This window comes from Mastigoproctus giganteus, chromosome 4, assembly GCF_048544385.1.
Source record: "Mastigoproctus giganteus isolate SK-2022 chromosome 4, ASM4854438v1, whole genome shotgun sequence".
Taxonomy (NCBI): Eukaryota; Metazoa; Arthropoda; class Arachnida; order Uropygi; family Thelyphonidae; genus Mastigoproctus; species Mastigoproctus giganteus.
In genome coordinates, this window is record NC_143578.1 from 217,862,206 (window position 1) to 217,881,453 (window position 19,248).

General features: G+C 34.5%; 1 protein-coding gene across 1 annotated transcript in view; it reads right to left on the reverse strand.

The window, feature by feature from the left end:
* Positions 1–1,523: 1,523 nt before the first annotated feature.
* The window catches only part of LOC150087407 (NHL repeat-containing protein 2), a 51,931-nt gene continuing 34,206 nt past the window's right edge, over positions 1,524–19,248 (reverse strand). The window contains exons 6-9 of the mRNA XM_090372476.1: positions 16,844–16,943; positions 9,513–9,738; positions 6,844–6,963; positions 1,524–1,757 (exon numbers count right to left, since the gene is read on the reverse strand). Coding sequence (XP_090228602.1) covers positions 1,524–1,757; positions 6,844–6,963; positions 9,513–9,738; positions 16,844–16,943 — 680 coding nt within the window. The remainder of the gene's footprint in view (positions 1,758–6,843; positions 6,964–9,512; positions 9,739–16,843; positions 16,944–19,248) is intronic.

Below are 19,248 nucleotides of genomic sequence, written 5' to 3' on the forward strand. Positions count from 1 at the left end.
GTCGTCATTCTGACCTTTCCGCATCCTCCGTATTTGGTGGTGACGGGCTCGAACCCCAGTCTAATCAAGAAGCATATGCTACACACTGCTGCTCCTTCCCACCTGGCTACGAAGGCGCCTCCATGTGATATGAATAACACACCTTGACTACTGCTATCAGTTGCCCTACCTGAGTGGTCACCTCCAGTGTATAGGAAGGTGCCTCTATGTGATATGAATACCACACCTTGACTACTGCTATCAGTTGCCCTATCTGAGTGGTCACCTCCAGTGTATAGGTGCAGTATTTCACCTATACACTGCACCTATACACTGGAGGTGAAGTATTTCAGACTTTGCACATGACAGGAGAATATACCCAGAGTTACTAACAGTTCTACCATTGTAAAGTTTCAAGCAGAGGATTTTTGTTGTCCCAAAATAACCAGACTTCACCAAAATTCAGTCCATTTTTCGAACCTAAATATCAGTTCCATCAGTGTTTTAGACTCCCAAGTAGCAAACCCTAGCTTGTCATACCTAGAAAAATGTCTCTGAGAAGACTCAGGAATCAACTTGAAGGAAGGGGGAGTACACTGAACATTTGAAACAGATCTGGTGGTTATAACACAGTCTCACATGAAGTTCTCTCAGTGGTATAGTAAGGCTACAAGGACAGCATATGGGATACTGTAAATGATACACATTAATTTTGCCAACAGAAAAAGGGAGACAATTAACCTGCTGCACAAACCAATGGTCAAATGACATCCTGAATCTATTCATGTCTGGGAACCTCATTGCATACTGTAAATGATACACAAGAATTTTGTCAATAAAGAAAAAGAGATAATTATATACTGGGAACCTCATTTCAGAAAATGGCACAGACAGTGAAAGTATACAAAGGATGATAATAAGACACGTTCTGAGAAAGATATATTCTTATTGGAAGAAATTCCAGTTATTGAAGCTACAAAATTTGCAAAGCAGCATCTACGTGGGGACCTGACTGAGGTGTTTAAAGCCTTGTTGTTGTTGTTTGGTTTTTAGGAGCATTAGCAACTAAGGCCATATTGCTCCGGGGATATGCGGTGGTCATTCCCTGACCTTTCCACATCCTCCGTATTTGGTGGGCACGGGCTCGAACACAGGTCTAATCAAGAAGTGTGTGCTATGCACTGCTGCTCCTGCCCACCTGGCTATGGAGGCGCCGTTTAAAGCCTTAAAAAGGTTAAACAAATTTAGTAAATAGGGATTATATTTTCTCTTTCTAAGATAATGAAAAGAAGAGGATACAGATTCAAAGTAAGAAAAATAACTGTAGGCTAGATGTAAGAAATTTTCCTTATACTGAAGAGTAATCAGCTACTGAAACAAGATACATCACCTAGACTAGTAGAGTTAGACAGCTTACGTAGGTTTAGGGAAGCATTAAATAAATATGAACCTACAATTTTTTTTTCCCCTGCTTCTGCATCATTCTGCCATTATACTACTAATACTAATCAAAAATCATATATGATATTAAAAATATCTATATTCTACACTGAATTAAACAAATTAATTACCTCACCAACAGTTTGATTATTTATATCAATAACCTTAATGGTGTGATTATTAGTGTCAGCAACTAGAAGAGTATTCCCATCATCAGTAAAACATAGTCCACCAGGTTCACTAAATTCTGCACAAGATAATCTGCCTTTTTTATTTCCTGGGTAACCTAAACCACAATAACTCTTGCAGTATTTTGTTTCTAGATTTATAATTTTAATCTGAAAAGCAGGAATAAACATAAGTTTGACATTTCATAATTCAAACTATAGCTAACCTTAATTATTTAAAATAGTAATATTATATTTACTTCAAACAAGAAAAAAAAAATGAAAAAATATATAAACTACAGCTGTCTTTTGAAAAAATATTATTGACATGAGCTTCAGTCACATTGCACAAATTCAGGATTTTGATGATGTTTTAATCTCTAATAAATTTAATGCAAAAATTAAAAAAATACACATAATCCATAAAATATATATAAGAATCGAGAAAATAAAATTTTAAATGAACATAAATTTATTTAAATAACCAAACTATAATTTTTTTCTACTTCAGAATTATGTGTTCCATAAGCAACACATATAATTTCACTGCAAATATAATATAATTCCCATGTCAACTAGATGCACTTCCTTAGATTTTGTGTGTTTCTTAACCAATAGCATAACCCCTCCTCCCTTCCTATCCTGTCTATTCTTCCTGTAGACATTGTACTCTCCTAATTCCAATTCTGCATTCCTTATATCTGTGACACCACATCTCTGATATTCCAACAATATCTGCCTTTGATGTTTTGATCAGCACTTCAAATTCATTAATTTTATTTACTACACTCCTAGCATTGGTGCACATGCAAGTATACATGCACTTGTTCTTCTTCTTAACTACTCTAACACAGCCCATTATTTACTTGTTCCGCAACGACTTCCAGCAGTCTGAAATCCCTGGCACCTTGTTTTCAAGGCTGCTGCTCATTTCAATAGAAGCAGTGCAAGAATCACTTTCACCTCTGACAGTAGCTACTGTCAATCTCTTATTCCGTGTATCCCCCCTAGGCTAGCAGTTTTCCGACCCACCTAACACTGCCTTGAAAGCATCAGCAAATCTTCTTGCACCCTTTCTATTTAAGTACAACCCATCCCTGTAGAAGCACTCTCTCCTGTTAACAAGCACAGACCAGGCTGAAAAAGATTCTACCTCATGGGCCTTGCACAATCTCTCCAGGGCCGAATTGATTGACAAGGCTCCCATCATATACTCCCTCCTATCGTGTCTGGGCAGAATTGCAGACACCTTCAAATTCAACACTAACTCGCGGCTTTTTTTCAACATTGACTTGTACTTGCTAAGTAATTCTGCCATTCTCCTACTCTTAATATCATTGGTGCCAACATGTACAAGATGATATCTGTTCTACAACGTCATCAACTTTTGCCCCTGGCAGACATACCCTGGTCCTGTTCCACCTATCAAATATGATGTAAAAAAGTTTTGGTTGCTTCAGATATAAAACAATGTCAGTTGAGAAAGTAATATTGTAGTTGTGTTTGTTATTAAAAGGTTAGGCTACTTATTTTGAATTTGTTGAGTGACCTGATTGCACTGTGATAGTCAATGTGACTCAGCATGGCTTTATAGCGAACTTCAGCTAATTGATGGAACATAAAAATTTTTGAATGGCCAGTACTATGTAATTGAATATAATCAAAAAAAAAAAAAAAACCCCTAATAAATGAAGTAAAGAACTTTAAAATACAGTTTATTTCATTTTATGGTGACAATGTAATTTATTTGTTGCAGCAACCATATTTAATTATGGATGCAGCATGTCATGGAACCATAACTAAAGTTGGCAGGCATGAGTATTTATATATGGTTGCAGCATGTGATGCCAAATTGTTAATTGTTCTTTTCATTTCTACAGTTGGTAATGTACCATAATGTTCAGTAAATTCACATGGTATCCGGAAAATTCACCGAAAATACAGTTCACCAAATATCAATGCACTGAAAACACAGTTCACCAATAAATAAATAACAGAGTAATAATGTTTATTTTTAGGTCTTTCACTGCAATTCCACTTCATTACAATTCTAATTAAAATTTAACGTTTAATTTTTAATAATTTAAATTATGAGCGATTTCTGTAAGGAGGTTATCATATCATTTCCTGGATGAAATACATTATTTGCTATCTTTAATCTTTGAGCACAGCCTTTATACTTTCTTTTTTTAACAAGAGGATCGCATCCACTCATATATTGTTCAATAATTAAATAGTTTAAAGACTTCTCTTTTAAGAGCTCCTATCAATATCCATATAGTTAGATTACTGGCAGATATCTGTTGTCGAAAACCATGATGTCATCCTTCTACTGAGTTATTGGTTTTTCTTAAATTTTCTTGTTCCCTTTTATAATGATTCCACATTTGTTGATAGGAAACATGGTGCCTGTTGGCGATTTCTATGATCTGAATGACTGATCCGTACGTCCGTCCTCAAAATAATCACAAACTAACTGGGCATCTGTGGCAATACATTGCTATCACACAGTTTCAAAGGCATTTTCAACATATATTGGAGGCACAAAAGCTAAAGCCAGCAACATTTTAAGACATAATGCAAAATCACATCAGTATTGTACTTTTCCTGAATACATCAGTATATAGATTAGCAAAGGTGAAAAAACATCCTTGATGTCTTACTGTTTGCAATTCAATTTTTACAGCATTTATAAATCCTATCTCAAAATCAGCTATTATTGTTTCTGGAGATGCAAATGGGATTAATTTGCATCTCCAGAAACAATAATTTTCTTAATTCTTGTAACATCCAAATTTTTTCAGATTTAAAGGTAATAATGCAAATAATAAAGGAATAACATCATTATTTCTTAAACCATCAAATGTGTATAGCTGGGGAAGAAGAGAAGGAAAAGGTTTAAACATACGGTCTGCATACTACTGCTGGGATTGTGCTAATAATTGAAGGTTCCTGTTCCCTTATGTTGAAAATATTGAAATACAAAAAATTTCAGGACCAGGATCGAATAGTAAAAATTTTCACCAGTTGCCATTTGTTTATAAATCTCAGGAAACACTGTATCTTACTGTCAAGCTCCGTGGTTTATTTTGAATTTAGATAGTGCGATTTGGAAAGTAAATAATACCTTGTGCCCTTAGATTAACTGTTCGTAACTTGCCACCATTGTTATACGATACAACATGTGCTAGTGCAAGGTTTAACGGAAAACTAGATAGCGTAAGGTTTACCAGAAAACTAGATAGCATAAGGTTTAACGGAAAACTGCGAGTATAGTAGTATCAATTAATCAGTAAAATTTATTAATCTTATTAAATTTCATTGTCAATTGAATTGTACTTTTTTAACTAAATAAATATAGCGACCTAGTTATTACAAACGTAACATCATAAATTAATACATATTGACAGGGGATAAGAAAGTCATATAATGTAACTCGGAGATAATATTTGATACCGAAATACATATATATATATAGTGTTATAACCACATTGGGATATAGGTTTAGGGTTATATTTTGTATTGGAATTTTATTCAACTTGAATAGAAATCATGACTCAGACCAGAGCAGCAAAGCAAAAGGCTCAAACTAGTGGAAATGCTGTGGCTCAGGGGAGAACTGAGGGGGGGGGTTGTCCTCTGAATCACAGTCTATTGAAATGCACTGCTTGTTTGATGTTTGTGGACAATCAGGAATGGGACATGATACAACTCGAGTACTGGACTGGGACACTCTTGATTTGCAGTGGAATTATATTACCGATGTTCTTATCTGTATGGATATTGTCAACCCATTTAAATTGAAATGAATGTATTTTGGTCCGCTGACTTCAAATTAACAAGCTTTTACTTCAAATTAATGAGCCTGTAACTGGCAGAAATTAAGATGTTTCTTGTGCAACTTTAGCTTAAAAAAAAAAAAAAAAAAACTAAAGTAATTTATTATTATTATTATTATTAGCCATATGGTGCAAGGAAGCCTGAGGCTTATGCTGCACCACCAAAAAAAAAAAAAAAAAATTCCCATGTTACCCTGAGAGAGAGAGAGAGAGAGAGAGAGAGAGAGAGAGAGAGAGAGAGAGAGAGAGAGAGAGAGAGAGAGAGAGAGGGGGGGGGGGGGGGGAATCGCCAAGAAGGCAAGAAAGAGAAGAATGATGATCTTAAAAGGGTGAAAAAGACACAATTAAGAAAAATTGGGACCATTTCAGAGACTTGCAATTAGAGAAATCTAAATCTGATGTCAACAAATTTCCTTCTCAACCTTCAACCAACATTATTAAGTTTCATATTTATAAAACTTCTGCAAGACTCTCTTTTGAACAAGCCATAAACAGATAACCCTACATATCCCCCCCCATAAGCAGTGGGGGGATATGTAGGGTTATCTATTTATAATGTAACCCATTGGTCAACCGAGATGTGTGCATGTAACAAAGTAATCACAGCTACAGAACATGTCTTCATCAGATGTGAAGTGAAATATTTTTAGATAGATGGCACAAGACTGTTTTGTTATGATAGCAGTGATATTTCAGGAGCAGTAAAGCATTTATCAGTGTGGCACATAACCTTGCATCCCAATCACTTTTTGTAATTCCAAGAGCTGTTTTGTAATAAATATCCAAACAAACCTAGAAAATAAGACACCCTTCATTACAGATGAACAGAATTTTTGCCAAACAGGCAGTGTAAGTAAGTGTAAAAGTATCTGCGAATCAGTAATTTTTAAGAAGATAAGAAGACTCTTCCAGCATATTCTGTAAGTTTTAATTAAATTTTGTATTCATTTTCTTAATACAATTTTGCTGTATTTCAAATTGCGCTGCATTTTAATCAGATAATAGTGATTTAATTTTCTAATGCAAAAAATCAGTGACCTGACAAAAAAAAATAATAAAAACACACACTTCAAGAATAGCCTATAAATGTGAAATAACCGTCAAGAAAAAATAATTAACAGGCTTACTGACTACTCAATACACATAATATTTGTTTTTCATAAAAATCTAAATCTGTAATGTCAAAATAGATACCAAAAATTCAGATGTAAAGATACATGGGTTAAAACTTACAAAGGAAATTGTTCTAACATATAAGAAATTAAGAATTAAAATTTAAACCGAATATCAGAAATAGCTTACACAGTAGTAAAATTCTGCACTGACCAGTAAATTTAACTCAAAAAAGGTAAAAACCTGAATAAACCAGGTAAATTTTACCTAATTTATCTGTTATTTACACAAGCATAAAAACTTACTTTATGATTATAGCTGTCAGCAACAAAAAGTTCTTTTTCAGACCTCCAAGCAACACCTAATGGATGTTGTAGCTTTGCTTCAAATCCAAAACCATCTGCATCCCCAAACGCAAAAAGATTCTGGAGAATATATAAATTCATATGTAAATAAATCACACAAAGGGTCTAAGTCCTTATAAATATAAATATTTATATATATATATATATATATATATATATATATATATATATATATAAAATGTGCTAAAGTTGTTTTGAATTTAATTATAAAACATTCTATTAGTGATCCCTAATGACACATTAAAATTAAACATTACGTGATCGATGCATATATTTGAATGTAAAGGTGAAAAATACATTTTAAATTCTAAATTTAATATCCAGAATATCAGAAGCTAGTATAACAGCAAAATTAATATAGTAATACCACAATATGTGAAACAGAATGTGCTAAATAAGCCAAAAAATATGAAATAATCATCAAGTTAAAAAAATTATGAAAATGATTAAACAACTCTATACTAGGTCTGTCACAAAATTAGAGACTGATTTTATAAAAAATTTTATTGTAAAAATTTTCTACAACCAAAGGTTCTCTCCATCAAAGTAGCTTCCTTGAGAACTTACAGAAATGCTGTAAGAACTTACAGCACAGATTGCCTCTAAAGCACTCCTTGCATTCCTGGAAGCAGCACTGGAAGTCTTCTTCTGTGAGGTACATCAGTGCCATTCTTCACCCTGTCTTTTTGTTTCTGGATCATACTCAAAAATCCATGTTTCATCACTTGTTTATGGCAGTCTGGATGCTGTAGATCATCCCAAAATGAAGTCCTTTCAATTCTTAATCTTTGGAAAAAACTCATATGGCAAAAATCTGAGAAATACAGTGGCTGCAAAAGCATTGGAATGTTTTTGGAAGTCAAAAACTCTATAATGGGCATTGTGCAATGGCAGGGCACATTGCTGTGATGAAAAATCCAGTTTTTGGATTTTTCAGGTCAAATGCGGAGAACACTTTTCCATGGCTGTTCAAGGACTTCTCAGTAGAAAGTCTGGTAAACAGTTTTACCTTGAGATATGAACTCTTTGTGCACTACTCCACACTGATGATTAAAAAAAAAAAAACCAATAATCATTGATTTTATTCTGGATTTGCTTATTCACGCTTCCTTTAGGCATGGTAAATTTCAGTGTGCCATTCTTCACCCTGTCTTTTTGTTTCTGGATGTTTCATCACTTGTTATCACTTGTTCACTGAACACTGGCTCAGTTTCAACACAATCAAGAAGGTCAAGGCAGAAGGTCTTCCATTTTTGCTTCTGTTATTCGGTGAGATTTTTTGGCACCATTTTTCGCACAAATTTTGAGCATGCACAAATGTTGTTAAAATGTCGCGAACAGCTCAATGACTCATATTCAGCTCACCTGCAATCAGTCTCATAGTCAAATATCAGTCAGTCACTTACCCTCTCTACATTCTCCTCTGCTGTTGCCAAGACAGATCTCCCTGCACATGGTTCATCTTCAACAGTTTTGTCCTTTCAAAAAGGCCTTTTGCCATAAGAAAACCTGGGCTCAGGATAAAACTTGATCTCTTTTTAACTTTTTTGTATGCTTCTGTTATACTTTCATTGAGTTTGATGCAAATTTCTCTGACATAAGTACAGAGAAGAGCAACGAGATTGGTGAGAGGATTAAAGGGTTGCTCTTACCAAGAAAGGCTTAAGTTCTGCAAATTGCAGCATCTGGAGACTAGGCACCTGCAAGGTGATCTGATTGAGATGTATAAGGCCTTGAATGATTTCAGCAAGCTCAATGCTGATTGGATTATTCCTCTTGCTCAGATTATGCACCTGAGATGGCATAAATTCAAATTGAGGAAAGATAGTTGTTGAATAGATGTGCAAAAATTTGTCTTTAGGTGGTTGATTGCTGAAACAAACTTCTATCTGTCATTGTGGAAGTTGGTAGCTTAAGTAAATTCAAGGAAGAACTTTTTGGGAATGGATGGATGAAATGGGAAGTTTTTTTTTTTTTTTGCTGATGCTGTATGAACTTTTTTTTTATTGCGACATATGCTCCTACTAATGCTAATGCTAATTTGATGGGATAACGTTGACCAACATTCTTCCACTCCTTTTTTGTGATGCAGTTGACAAACATATGGTTGCTTACTACACAATTATTGTGTAGATAATTTTATAAAATCATCTTATTAATTTTGCGTGACAATATACTATATGTATATATACAAGAAAATAAAATAAAACTTTAGTTAAATGAGTTTATGTAGGGACAACGCTAAGTTTACATGAGTTTAAGAAAACTTGTTTATTGCAAGACTAATACTGTACACTAGAAGATACAAATAACACTAGAAGATAAAAAAAAACACTAGAAGAAAACTAATACTGTACACTAGAAGATACAAATAACACTAAATTTGAGTCTAACCAGAGTGAATTCAGTGAATGTGCTTAAGAGTGTATTGTATCATTGGATGAGACCTGCAACAAACTAAATTTTCTCAAAACTCACACATAAATTTAGTGTTATACATAAACTATATTTCATTTATAAAAGTTATGTTCTATAAAACTTCATAAATACAATTCTTGAATTTTTGATGAAGGAAAGTTATGTCAATAATCAATTTAGTGCATATTTACTGTTGGATTTCTGTCTCCTCCTGCAACACTTTTCACAGATCCATCTATTAAGGAAATTTTACGAATGGAAGAACTTTCACTATCAGCAATGTAAAGGCATTTTTCTGATAGTGCTAAAGAAATTCCAGAAGGTTGGGCAAATCCTGCACGTTCAGGATAAGTATTATTACGATTTTCTTCACATCCACTGCCAGCAAGAGTGATACAAGAGCCCTTCTTGTAAATTCTGTAAAAAAAAGTACTCATTTAATTATTAGTATAATGTACACATCACTTCATTTGAAATTTCTAACATAGTTCTGTGTTATATTATAGTAGTATAACTGCTTTCAGTAATACTAAAGGAAAGTCTGAGGTCAGAATAATAATTCCACTGCATGGTGCATATTTAATATTAATATATGGAATTTGGATTCATAAATCAAAAAATATTTCCGGTGATTTTCTCACCTACAAAATGGAATAATGGAAGTATATCATAACAAGATTATTCATTTAAAATTATTTCCTTAGAAATTCTATCCACTTTCTATCAGCTTTCGTTTTTACAATGAAATGACTTTCAGCTGGCTAGTTGTAACTTTCAAAACAACTATGAGGTGGTCCTCTGGCGGCTTAGACAACATGATACATTGCCATCTGCCATTCACTTGGAGAGGTCTGAATTCAATTCTGATCAATGACTGGAGGAATTTCTAAAGGCATTTTCAGTCAAGTTTGTAGGATTTTCCCCCCCTATGATTTATTACAGGTTTTCCCACCCACATACTCGTAACATACAAATTGGCCTGCAAATACATACACTTCTACAGACAACCATACAATACAGATATGAGCAACAAGCTCGGGTGCCATTAAAATAATAATAATGCCTCTGATGTGCAATTTGTGAATTTTTGGATATTAAAAAGAAAAAGCTCACTGCTGAGGAGCACTCAAACAGAAAAAGATGAAAGCAGTTATGATGAAAAGGTTGTCCAATGAAATCAGGAAACATGATAATTTTAAAATCAGTGTCTGTTGTTCTATTTAAATTTGACAGGGGAAAGAAGGAAAATTTTACAAAATATGCTGCAACACAGCATGCTGATGCACAAAAGGATAAAATAACATACACTTTGTTAAATAAGGGGGGAATTGGGAATTTTATTCTAATTCTTCAATAGACATTAACTTGATTTCACATAATAAATTTAACAAAAAAAAAAAAAAAAAAAAAACACCAACAAAAATGTAAAAAACTGGTTGAGAGAAAGTTAATTTGGAAGGAGGTCTTCCAGTAAACCCACTGGAAGACCTCCAAATTCTGTAACTACTGTTTTTTTTTTTTTTTGTGATTTTGGTTAAAAGTGATCATATAAATATATTTATTTTTCAAATTAAGCCATAACTTGAGAAAAAATAATAAAAAAATAAAAAAAATATATATAACGACTTGTATCTGTGACACATACAAAGCATCAGTACTGTCAAGTTCTAAAGTCGATGCATATATGCCAACTGCACTTATGGCATGAAGGCGGATGATATATATCATGCCTTCCTCAGTTAAAGGACATTAACGTATGCAATAAAATTAATTATACAAAAAGAAACTGCTTAATCTGCAAAGGGCCATACATAAGTATGAATACTAGAGTAATGCAATGTAATATAATAAAAACTGCTTTCATGTAAAGTGATTTCTTTCTATATTAAGATAATCCCAGTGCCAGCGAAAACTGAGTAGATATCAAAGTCTTTAAAATTCAAAATGTTTCTTTTCATGATGTAACAATCTTCTACTATTACCTGACAGCTTTATGATGCAACTATTTTACCAAATTTTCTTTTAAATGGTGCCTACCTGCTTGTCCTCCAAAGAGATGTAAACAAACAGCTGTCAGGATGGAGATGGTGGTATCTTCATTATAAATAAACTACAATAGCACTTCACATTTGTAGTAGGAACCATCATATAATGGCACATGTACCATTATCTGATGGTTCTTATTACAATTAAATAACCACTACTAGCAGACAATTGTTCTTTATGGCAGTATGTTAAAATTGTATTTTTTTTTTTTTTTTTTATATTTCATTTATATTTTTTCACTATAATTTTCTAGGCTATTTCTTAAAAATTATTTTAAATAATGAATTTTTATTTTTAGAATTGACATCATTCTGAAAAATATGCTCTAAAAACCTCGATTTTCCTACAGAAATTAAAACATGTGATTCATTAATAGCATCATTTGTAGACATATACAGGATTGACTAAAAAATTTACCTGATTCCCAAATTCTATAATAAATAAATGAACTATGATATGAGTACAAAACAAAAGCCAAATAATAGGAGTCATTGCTTATTTTCTATCAATATAGATTTTTAAAATGTTTTTCATTAATACTAGTATGTATGCAAAGTTGCTGACTACATCTTGCAGTAGATATGATATATATCGTGCAGATATATCAGATATGATAGCTGCAATCACATATCCTTCCTTAAGGGAATCCACCTCCCCACCCCATAAGAAAAAATCTAAAAGGCCAATAAAATGGAAATTTGGTAGAAATTAAGCATTTAGGGAAATGTTTATTAAGCCATTACATTTTCAAATGTAAAGAATATGCTGTGGCTCCATCGTATTGAAAACACACACACACACCTTCAAAAATAATTAATCACTTGGACTTACTGTTCACTAATATTGCTTCTTCAATTATGGATTCTCAAGGATGTAGGGCTTGTAAATAAATTCTTTTGGCAATGTACTCATACCAGACTATCTCTGGGGGATTGAAAATGCAGCTCTAATTTCATTTCATGTGTTTATCAAAATCACCAAAAATGGCTGTTTGCTTGTTCATTAATTTGCTGAGAATGAGAAACTTGTCACTGAAAATTTTCTTCCATTTTTATTTCATTCAGAACTAGCAGTTCAATAAACTTAACACAAAAATCTTTTCTGAGTTGCTACTCACCTTCAGTTAATTTCTGCAACATCAGTATTTTTTTATGGGAAACCTTTGAGTTCGTCCCTTAAAAAATTCACATTGTAACGGTCCTGGATGCACCAGTTTAATTGTTTCACCATGCACTTTCCACAACTGACTATAAATGAATTAATATTTTTTGTGAGCTGGATCATCCTGAATGTTTTATATTTTGTGTCTGGACTAACCCTTTTTACTTCTATATGAAACAATTCCTTTTATTATCTTAGCTATTTGCACCTCATGTCCTGGTTGTTGTTTGTTGTTATTTTGGTTTTTAGGAGCATTAGCAACTAAGACCATATAGCTCCGGGGATATGCAGTGGTCATTCCCTGACCCTTCCGCATCCTCCGTATTTAGTGGTCACGGGCTCGAATCCCGGTCTAATCAAGAAGCGTGTGCTATGCACTGCTGCTCCTGCCCACCTGGCTACGGAGGTGCCTATCATGTCCTGGAAACTTCTTTCTGAAGACATGCTATGTCATAATAACTGACTGAGTTTTGATATGCACCTCAAAAATGAACATTCTCTGGATTCTTTGTCTTAAGCTTAACTGAAATATTTTGACTGCACAACAAAAAACAATATAGTTAAAAAAATGACTTCTGTCTACTTTTTTTTACCCTTTATTATTCAACTCTATCTTGTGTGGTTTCTTGAATTTTCATTTTGGTTCACCCTGTCACATGGATATATTACAATATACCAAAGCAGTACTACATAAAAGAAAATTTTACACCCATCATTAATAATTTCAAGTAAAAAAAATTTTTTTGAACCAGTGCAGGAATGCAACTACCTTTATAGCACGGGTCTATATATATATATGAGACAAGTCAAGCCCCCCCACTAGATGTTGCAATATAAGTGTTTAACATCATAATAAAAACTTGTTTTGGCAAAATAAGCCTTAGTTCATTAGCTTAACACAGCATAGCAAAAGGATCTATCTCTTGTCTGCAATTCTGCCCAGACACGATAGGAGGGAGTATATGATGAGAGCCCTGTCGATCAATTCGGCCCTGGAAAGATTGTGCAGGGCTCAAGGGGTAGAATTTTTTTCAGCCTGGTCCGTACTTGTAAACAGGAGAGACTGCTTCTACAGGGATGGGATACACTTAAATAAAAAGGGTGCAAGAATGTTTGCTGATGCTATCGAGGCAGTGTTAGGTGGGTCGGAAAACTGCTAGATTGGGAGGATACAAGGACTAATAGATTAACAGTAGCCACTGGCAGAGGAGAAAGTGATTCTTGCACTGCTTCTATTGGAATGAGCAGCAGCTTGGAAAATAAGATGCAGGATATTTCAGAGACTGCTGGGAATCATGGGGGTACAAGTAAACACATGGGTTGTGTTAGGGTGGCTAAGAGGAAGAGCAGGTGCATGTATACTTGTGTGTACACCAATGCTAGGAGTTTAGTGAATAAATTTGATGAATCTGAGGTATTGCTCAAAACATCAAAGGCAGATATTGTTGGGATTTCAGAGACGTGGTGTCACACCGATATAAGGAATGCAGAACTGGAATTTCGGGAGTACAATGTCTACAGAAATGATAGACAGGATAGGAAGGGAGGAGGGGTTATGCTATTAGTTAAGAAACACATAAAATCCAAGGAAGTGAAGCCAGTCGGCATCGCTGGACAGTGCAGTGTCGAGTCAGTTTGGTGTGACATTGGGAGATCAAAATTGAGAGTAGGAGTGTGCTATAGGCCTAATAACTCTGATGAATATAATAAGAAACTGTACAGAGAAATAGAGTGGGCCAGTAAATCAGAGAGTCTTATAATGGGGGATTTTAATTTCCCAGATATTGACTGGAATTTGGGGGCTGGTCACTCACACACTAGCAAGGCTTTTGTGGATTTATTAGATGATTGTTTTCTACATCAGCATTGTTCAGGAGGCAACTAGAGGGAGTAATGCTCTTGATTTGATTATCAGTAGTGATTCTTCATGCATTAAGAATCTTCAGATAAATGAACCACTAGGTGGCAGTGATCACAGTGTTCTGAAGTGGGATTTACTCAAAGAGGTAACTACTATTAGGGGTAAAGGGAAGAGGTATTGCTTTCCTAAAGGCGACTACGATGGACTGAGACAGTATTTAAATTCTATACAGTGGGACCAACTGATGATGTTACCAACAGCAAATTCAAAATGGGAAGCATTCAAAGAACTTATCTTGGAAGCTACTAGGCTTTACATACCAACTAAGAAATATTGTTCAAGGTTTAGGCCTAAATGGATGTCAAATGAACTAATGAGGCATATGGCAGAGAAGAAAAGGGCATGGGATACATACAAATTAACACGTGACACAGAAGCCTATGATAGACACAAGTTGATCTGTAACCAAGTTACAAAGGAGGTTAGGCAGGCGAAGGCAGATTACGAGAAATCCTTGGCAAGGGATGTGAAGAAAAACAGCAAAGAGTTCTTTACTTATGTAAACTCTAGAAGGAAGGGGATGAATCAGATTGGTCCACTTGATATCAATGGGTCAACTGTTGATGATCCTGCTCAGGTAGCTAACAAACTAAATGAATATTTTGCATCGACATTCACACATGAGGAGTTATTCAGCGAGGGGAATGCCAGATGTGTATTCAACTCTGGCAGTAAGCTAGAGAATCTTGTAATAACTGAGAGTAAAGTGGAGGAGAAATTGTTGAAGATAAACACAAGAAAGGCACCTGGGGTGGATGGGATCTATCCAGTTATATTAAAGGAGGCAGCAAAGGAAGTAAGCAAACCCTTAGCCATAATTATGAGAGCTTCCTTGGACTCAGGGGATGGAGATGTGCAAATGTGACCCCAATTCACAAAAGAGGATCAAAGGCTGACACAAGTAATTATAGACCTGTGAGTTTAACTTCTGTTCCCGGAAAATTAATGGAGGCACTGGTTAAAGAAGCACTGCAGGATCCTCTAGACAAGAATTCAGTTATAGCTCGGACACAGCATGGTTTTGTTAAGGGGAAGTCTTGCCTGACCAATTTGATTGGATACTATGATGCAGTCACAAAAGAACTGTATGCAGGGAGTAACTTTGATATTATATACTTGGATCTTAGAAAGGCTTTTGATACTGTTGCACATGGAAGACTGCTGCACAAATTGGAGCAGTGTGGCATTGGAGGCAAATTGCTGCTATGGATAAAGGGGTGGTTGAGGGGGAGAAGACAGAGAGTGGTAATCAATGGACACTGCTCATCGTGGACTAATGTTATTAGTGGAGTCCCTCAGGGTTCAGCATTGGGTCCTTTATTGTTTTCTGTATTTATAAATGATATTGATGATGGTATATCAAGCTTAATGTCTAAGTTTGCAGATGATACGAAGGTTGGCAGGGTTGTCAAGGACACTACTGACACTATGCTGCTGCAACAGGATCTGGAAAGGTTGAGCAGATGGGCTGAGAGGTGGCAAATGAAGTTTAACATTGACAAATGTAAAGTACTACATATGGGAAACAGCAACCCCAGAGCAACGTATCAACTCTGTGGTACTACACTGACAGTGGTAGAAAATGAAAGGGACCTGGGGGGTGGTTGTGCAGGCAGATATGAAGTTCTCTGAGCAGTGCAGATGGGCTGCAAGAATAGCTCATGGTGTATTGTCAATGATATATAGGAATTTTTCTAGCAGGGATAAGGAGGTGATTATTCCCTTGTATAAGGCAATGGTCAGGCCACACCTAGAGTACTGTATACAGGCCGGGAGGCCTCATTTCAAGAAGGATGTAGAGCTGCTGGAACGAGTACAGAGAAGGGCAACAAGATTAGTGAATGGAACAAAGGGGTGCTCTTACGAAGAAAGGCTTAAGTTTTGCGAATTACAGTGTCTGGAGACTAGGCACCAGCGAGGTGATCTGATAGAGGTGTACAAAGCCTTGAATGGTTTGAGCATGCTCAATGCTGATGGGATTCTTCCTCTTGCTCAGAATAATCACCTGAGAGGGCATAAATTCAAATTGAGGAAAGACAGACGTAGGATAGATGTGCGGAAATTTGCCTTTAGCCAGTGGGTGGTTGGTAGGTAGAACAGACTTCCATCCCTTGTCGTGGAAGTTGATAGCCTAAATAAGTTTAAGGCTCAGCTGGACAGGTATTTCGAACGAACAGAGGGGTGAAGTGGAAGTGGTTATTTTTTATTTATTTTTTTTTACTTTATTTTTTTTTTGGCTGATACTGCATAAGCTTGCTTTCTTGCATCAAATGCCTCTGCTAATGCTAATGTCTCTTGTATTATTAACATGATACAGCATTCTACGCACATGGCCTTTTAACTTGTTTTTAATTTAAAAAAAAAAATGTATTACTTACAAGGAATGATATTCACCTTTCTTTAAACCACTTACAGTCCTTAAGGAAATATGCCCATATTTGATGTCTTCCAGCCATTGCAATATACAGCACACTGGTTTCATCTGTGTCTGCTCCTAACATTTATGTTTATACAGAAATTAATAAAGTTATTATATAGTATAAATCAGAGCTGTAATGTTCAATATGTTCTATGTTGATATTAATATTTGTAAAATAATAAGAGGAGTTTATATCAATATAGTATGTAGAACACTTCCGTATGATACTCTCCAGAAATTAAAACAAAAAACTTACATTAGAGTAACAAATAATTAAAAACCAATTTAACACAATTAAAATCAATTTAATGCAAATTAAAAAGAATCTAACGAAAATCGTTTTGAATATTTCCGTTAGATTCTTTTTAATTTGCATTAAATTGAATTTTAACTGTGTTAAATTGATTTTAATTGTGTTAAATTGGTTTTATTATTTTACAAATAAAGTCATTATATAACTAGTTTCATAAAAAAATCAAAAATGATTAAATTCAAAAGTGGACTTAATAATAAAATCCATGGCATGCACCAGTTACATCAATCCCTCTAAAAATGTTTAAATAACCGCTGTTCTTGCCTATCTTTCTAAATCTATTGAATTTATAACATTAGGTACATATTGTATATTATAAAATGAACCTCATCATCTAAATCAGGGTGACACCGAGTCTATCTGGGAGAGTCTGTCTCAGTTAGCCTTATCATATCAGCATCTGTAGATCTACTCAGTAGATAAAATTCATCTATTTTACTGACAATACTCCCTATATTATTATATAAATAGTTTAAATTTTGTATTTGCTTGTTATATAATTAACTGGTGACTGGGCATTCATGGACTTTTCAAAAGCTTCACATGAGCCGCTAAAGGAAGTGTAAGTGTGACCTTAAACCATTGCAATAAAGCAATTGTGTCAATAGAGTATGATTATGCTAGCCATTTCTTCTTGATTATGAACCATTAAAAACATTTATGCAAAACACCAAACTTCTAAAATCAAAGTCAAATTACAAGAGAAGTAATGCCTTAGGAGCAGATGTTCCCCAGCTCATCCAAAAAATAACACTACCTCACAGACACTATAGCAAATGATACATTCTCTGACCCATTGCAACAAGGTCCATTTTTTCTTTTTTCATATGAGGCATGTTCTTAAGTAGCAGGATTTTAATCATTTTACTATGCAATCTCTAGCAGGAGTCTATTGCATACAGATGACCTAGCACTTTTATGAAGAATTTACAAGATGGCTTATAAAGGTTTAAGGGAAAGTCTGTTCAAGTAATGATCATAGTTGCAAGTAACAGCTACCCCCACCCCAACCCTTTCCTTGACACATTTCTAAATATTTTCATGGCGAGTCTCTGTACCAAGCTGAAGTTAAAAACACAAAACTGATTGGTGGTAACTGCAAGTAGAACAATAAGTCCACAAATCATTCAGATGTTACAACATATACAAGTGGTCCTTGTTATCCATGAATAATTAGGACCCAAGAAAAGACCATTTGAAGTGAATCTGCTTAAAGTAGGGTTCAAAATCTCATACAAAATACATAATGTAAATAAGGTCGAATTGGGTAAAAAAAGTTTATAGATTAGTAAAATATAATGGCAAAAAAAAATTAAGTATATACTATTTTTTAACATTTAAGTACCTCATCTAAAAATATCTAGAGACTATTAAGGCTGAGGAGGAGGGAGAAGCACAGTTACTGGGGTGGGTGGGGTTTACATTAGAAGGACCTGCCTGAGGTTTGAAGAAAGAATCGAGTGTTGCTTGTTTTCTTTGTTGTAATTTTTCAGATAAAATTATAAAGTAACATGACAAGACATTTATTACTTCACACTTAATCTTGGCGGCACAATAACAGAGAGAGGGTTATTATTGTAAAAATACTCAACAGCTTCATCTTTTCCAAAAATCTCTTGTAATCTCATTTCTTTTTCTTTGGGAAATTCTATCACATTATTATCCTTGTCAGTTTTCTCTTCTTCAAATGGTTAACTTCTCTAACTCTGCCAGATCCTCATTTGTTAAGAGTGCTTAATGCACACGATTCAAATAATTCTTCAATATCATTTTCATCAATTTTGTGGAATCCTGCACTTTTGCAAGATTTGTCATTTTGGTTTGCAATTGATTACCATTGAATTCTTCAAAGCCAATCTGTGTGTTTTCCCAGCAGCTATTCATCAACAAAATAGAAACTTCTTTCCAGCTTGCCCAGTAATTTCAACACAATTAAAAATATTTGTTTATAATAAACATTTTTGGCAATTAATTTCTTAGAAGTGAGGCATAAATAATATGATTGCAAAATATTTATAACTCTCTGGTCCATGGGTTGCATTATGGATATCATATGGGGTGATAAAA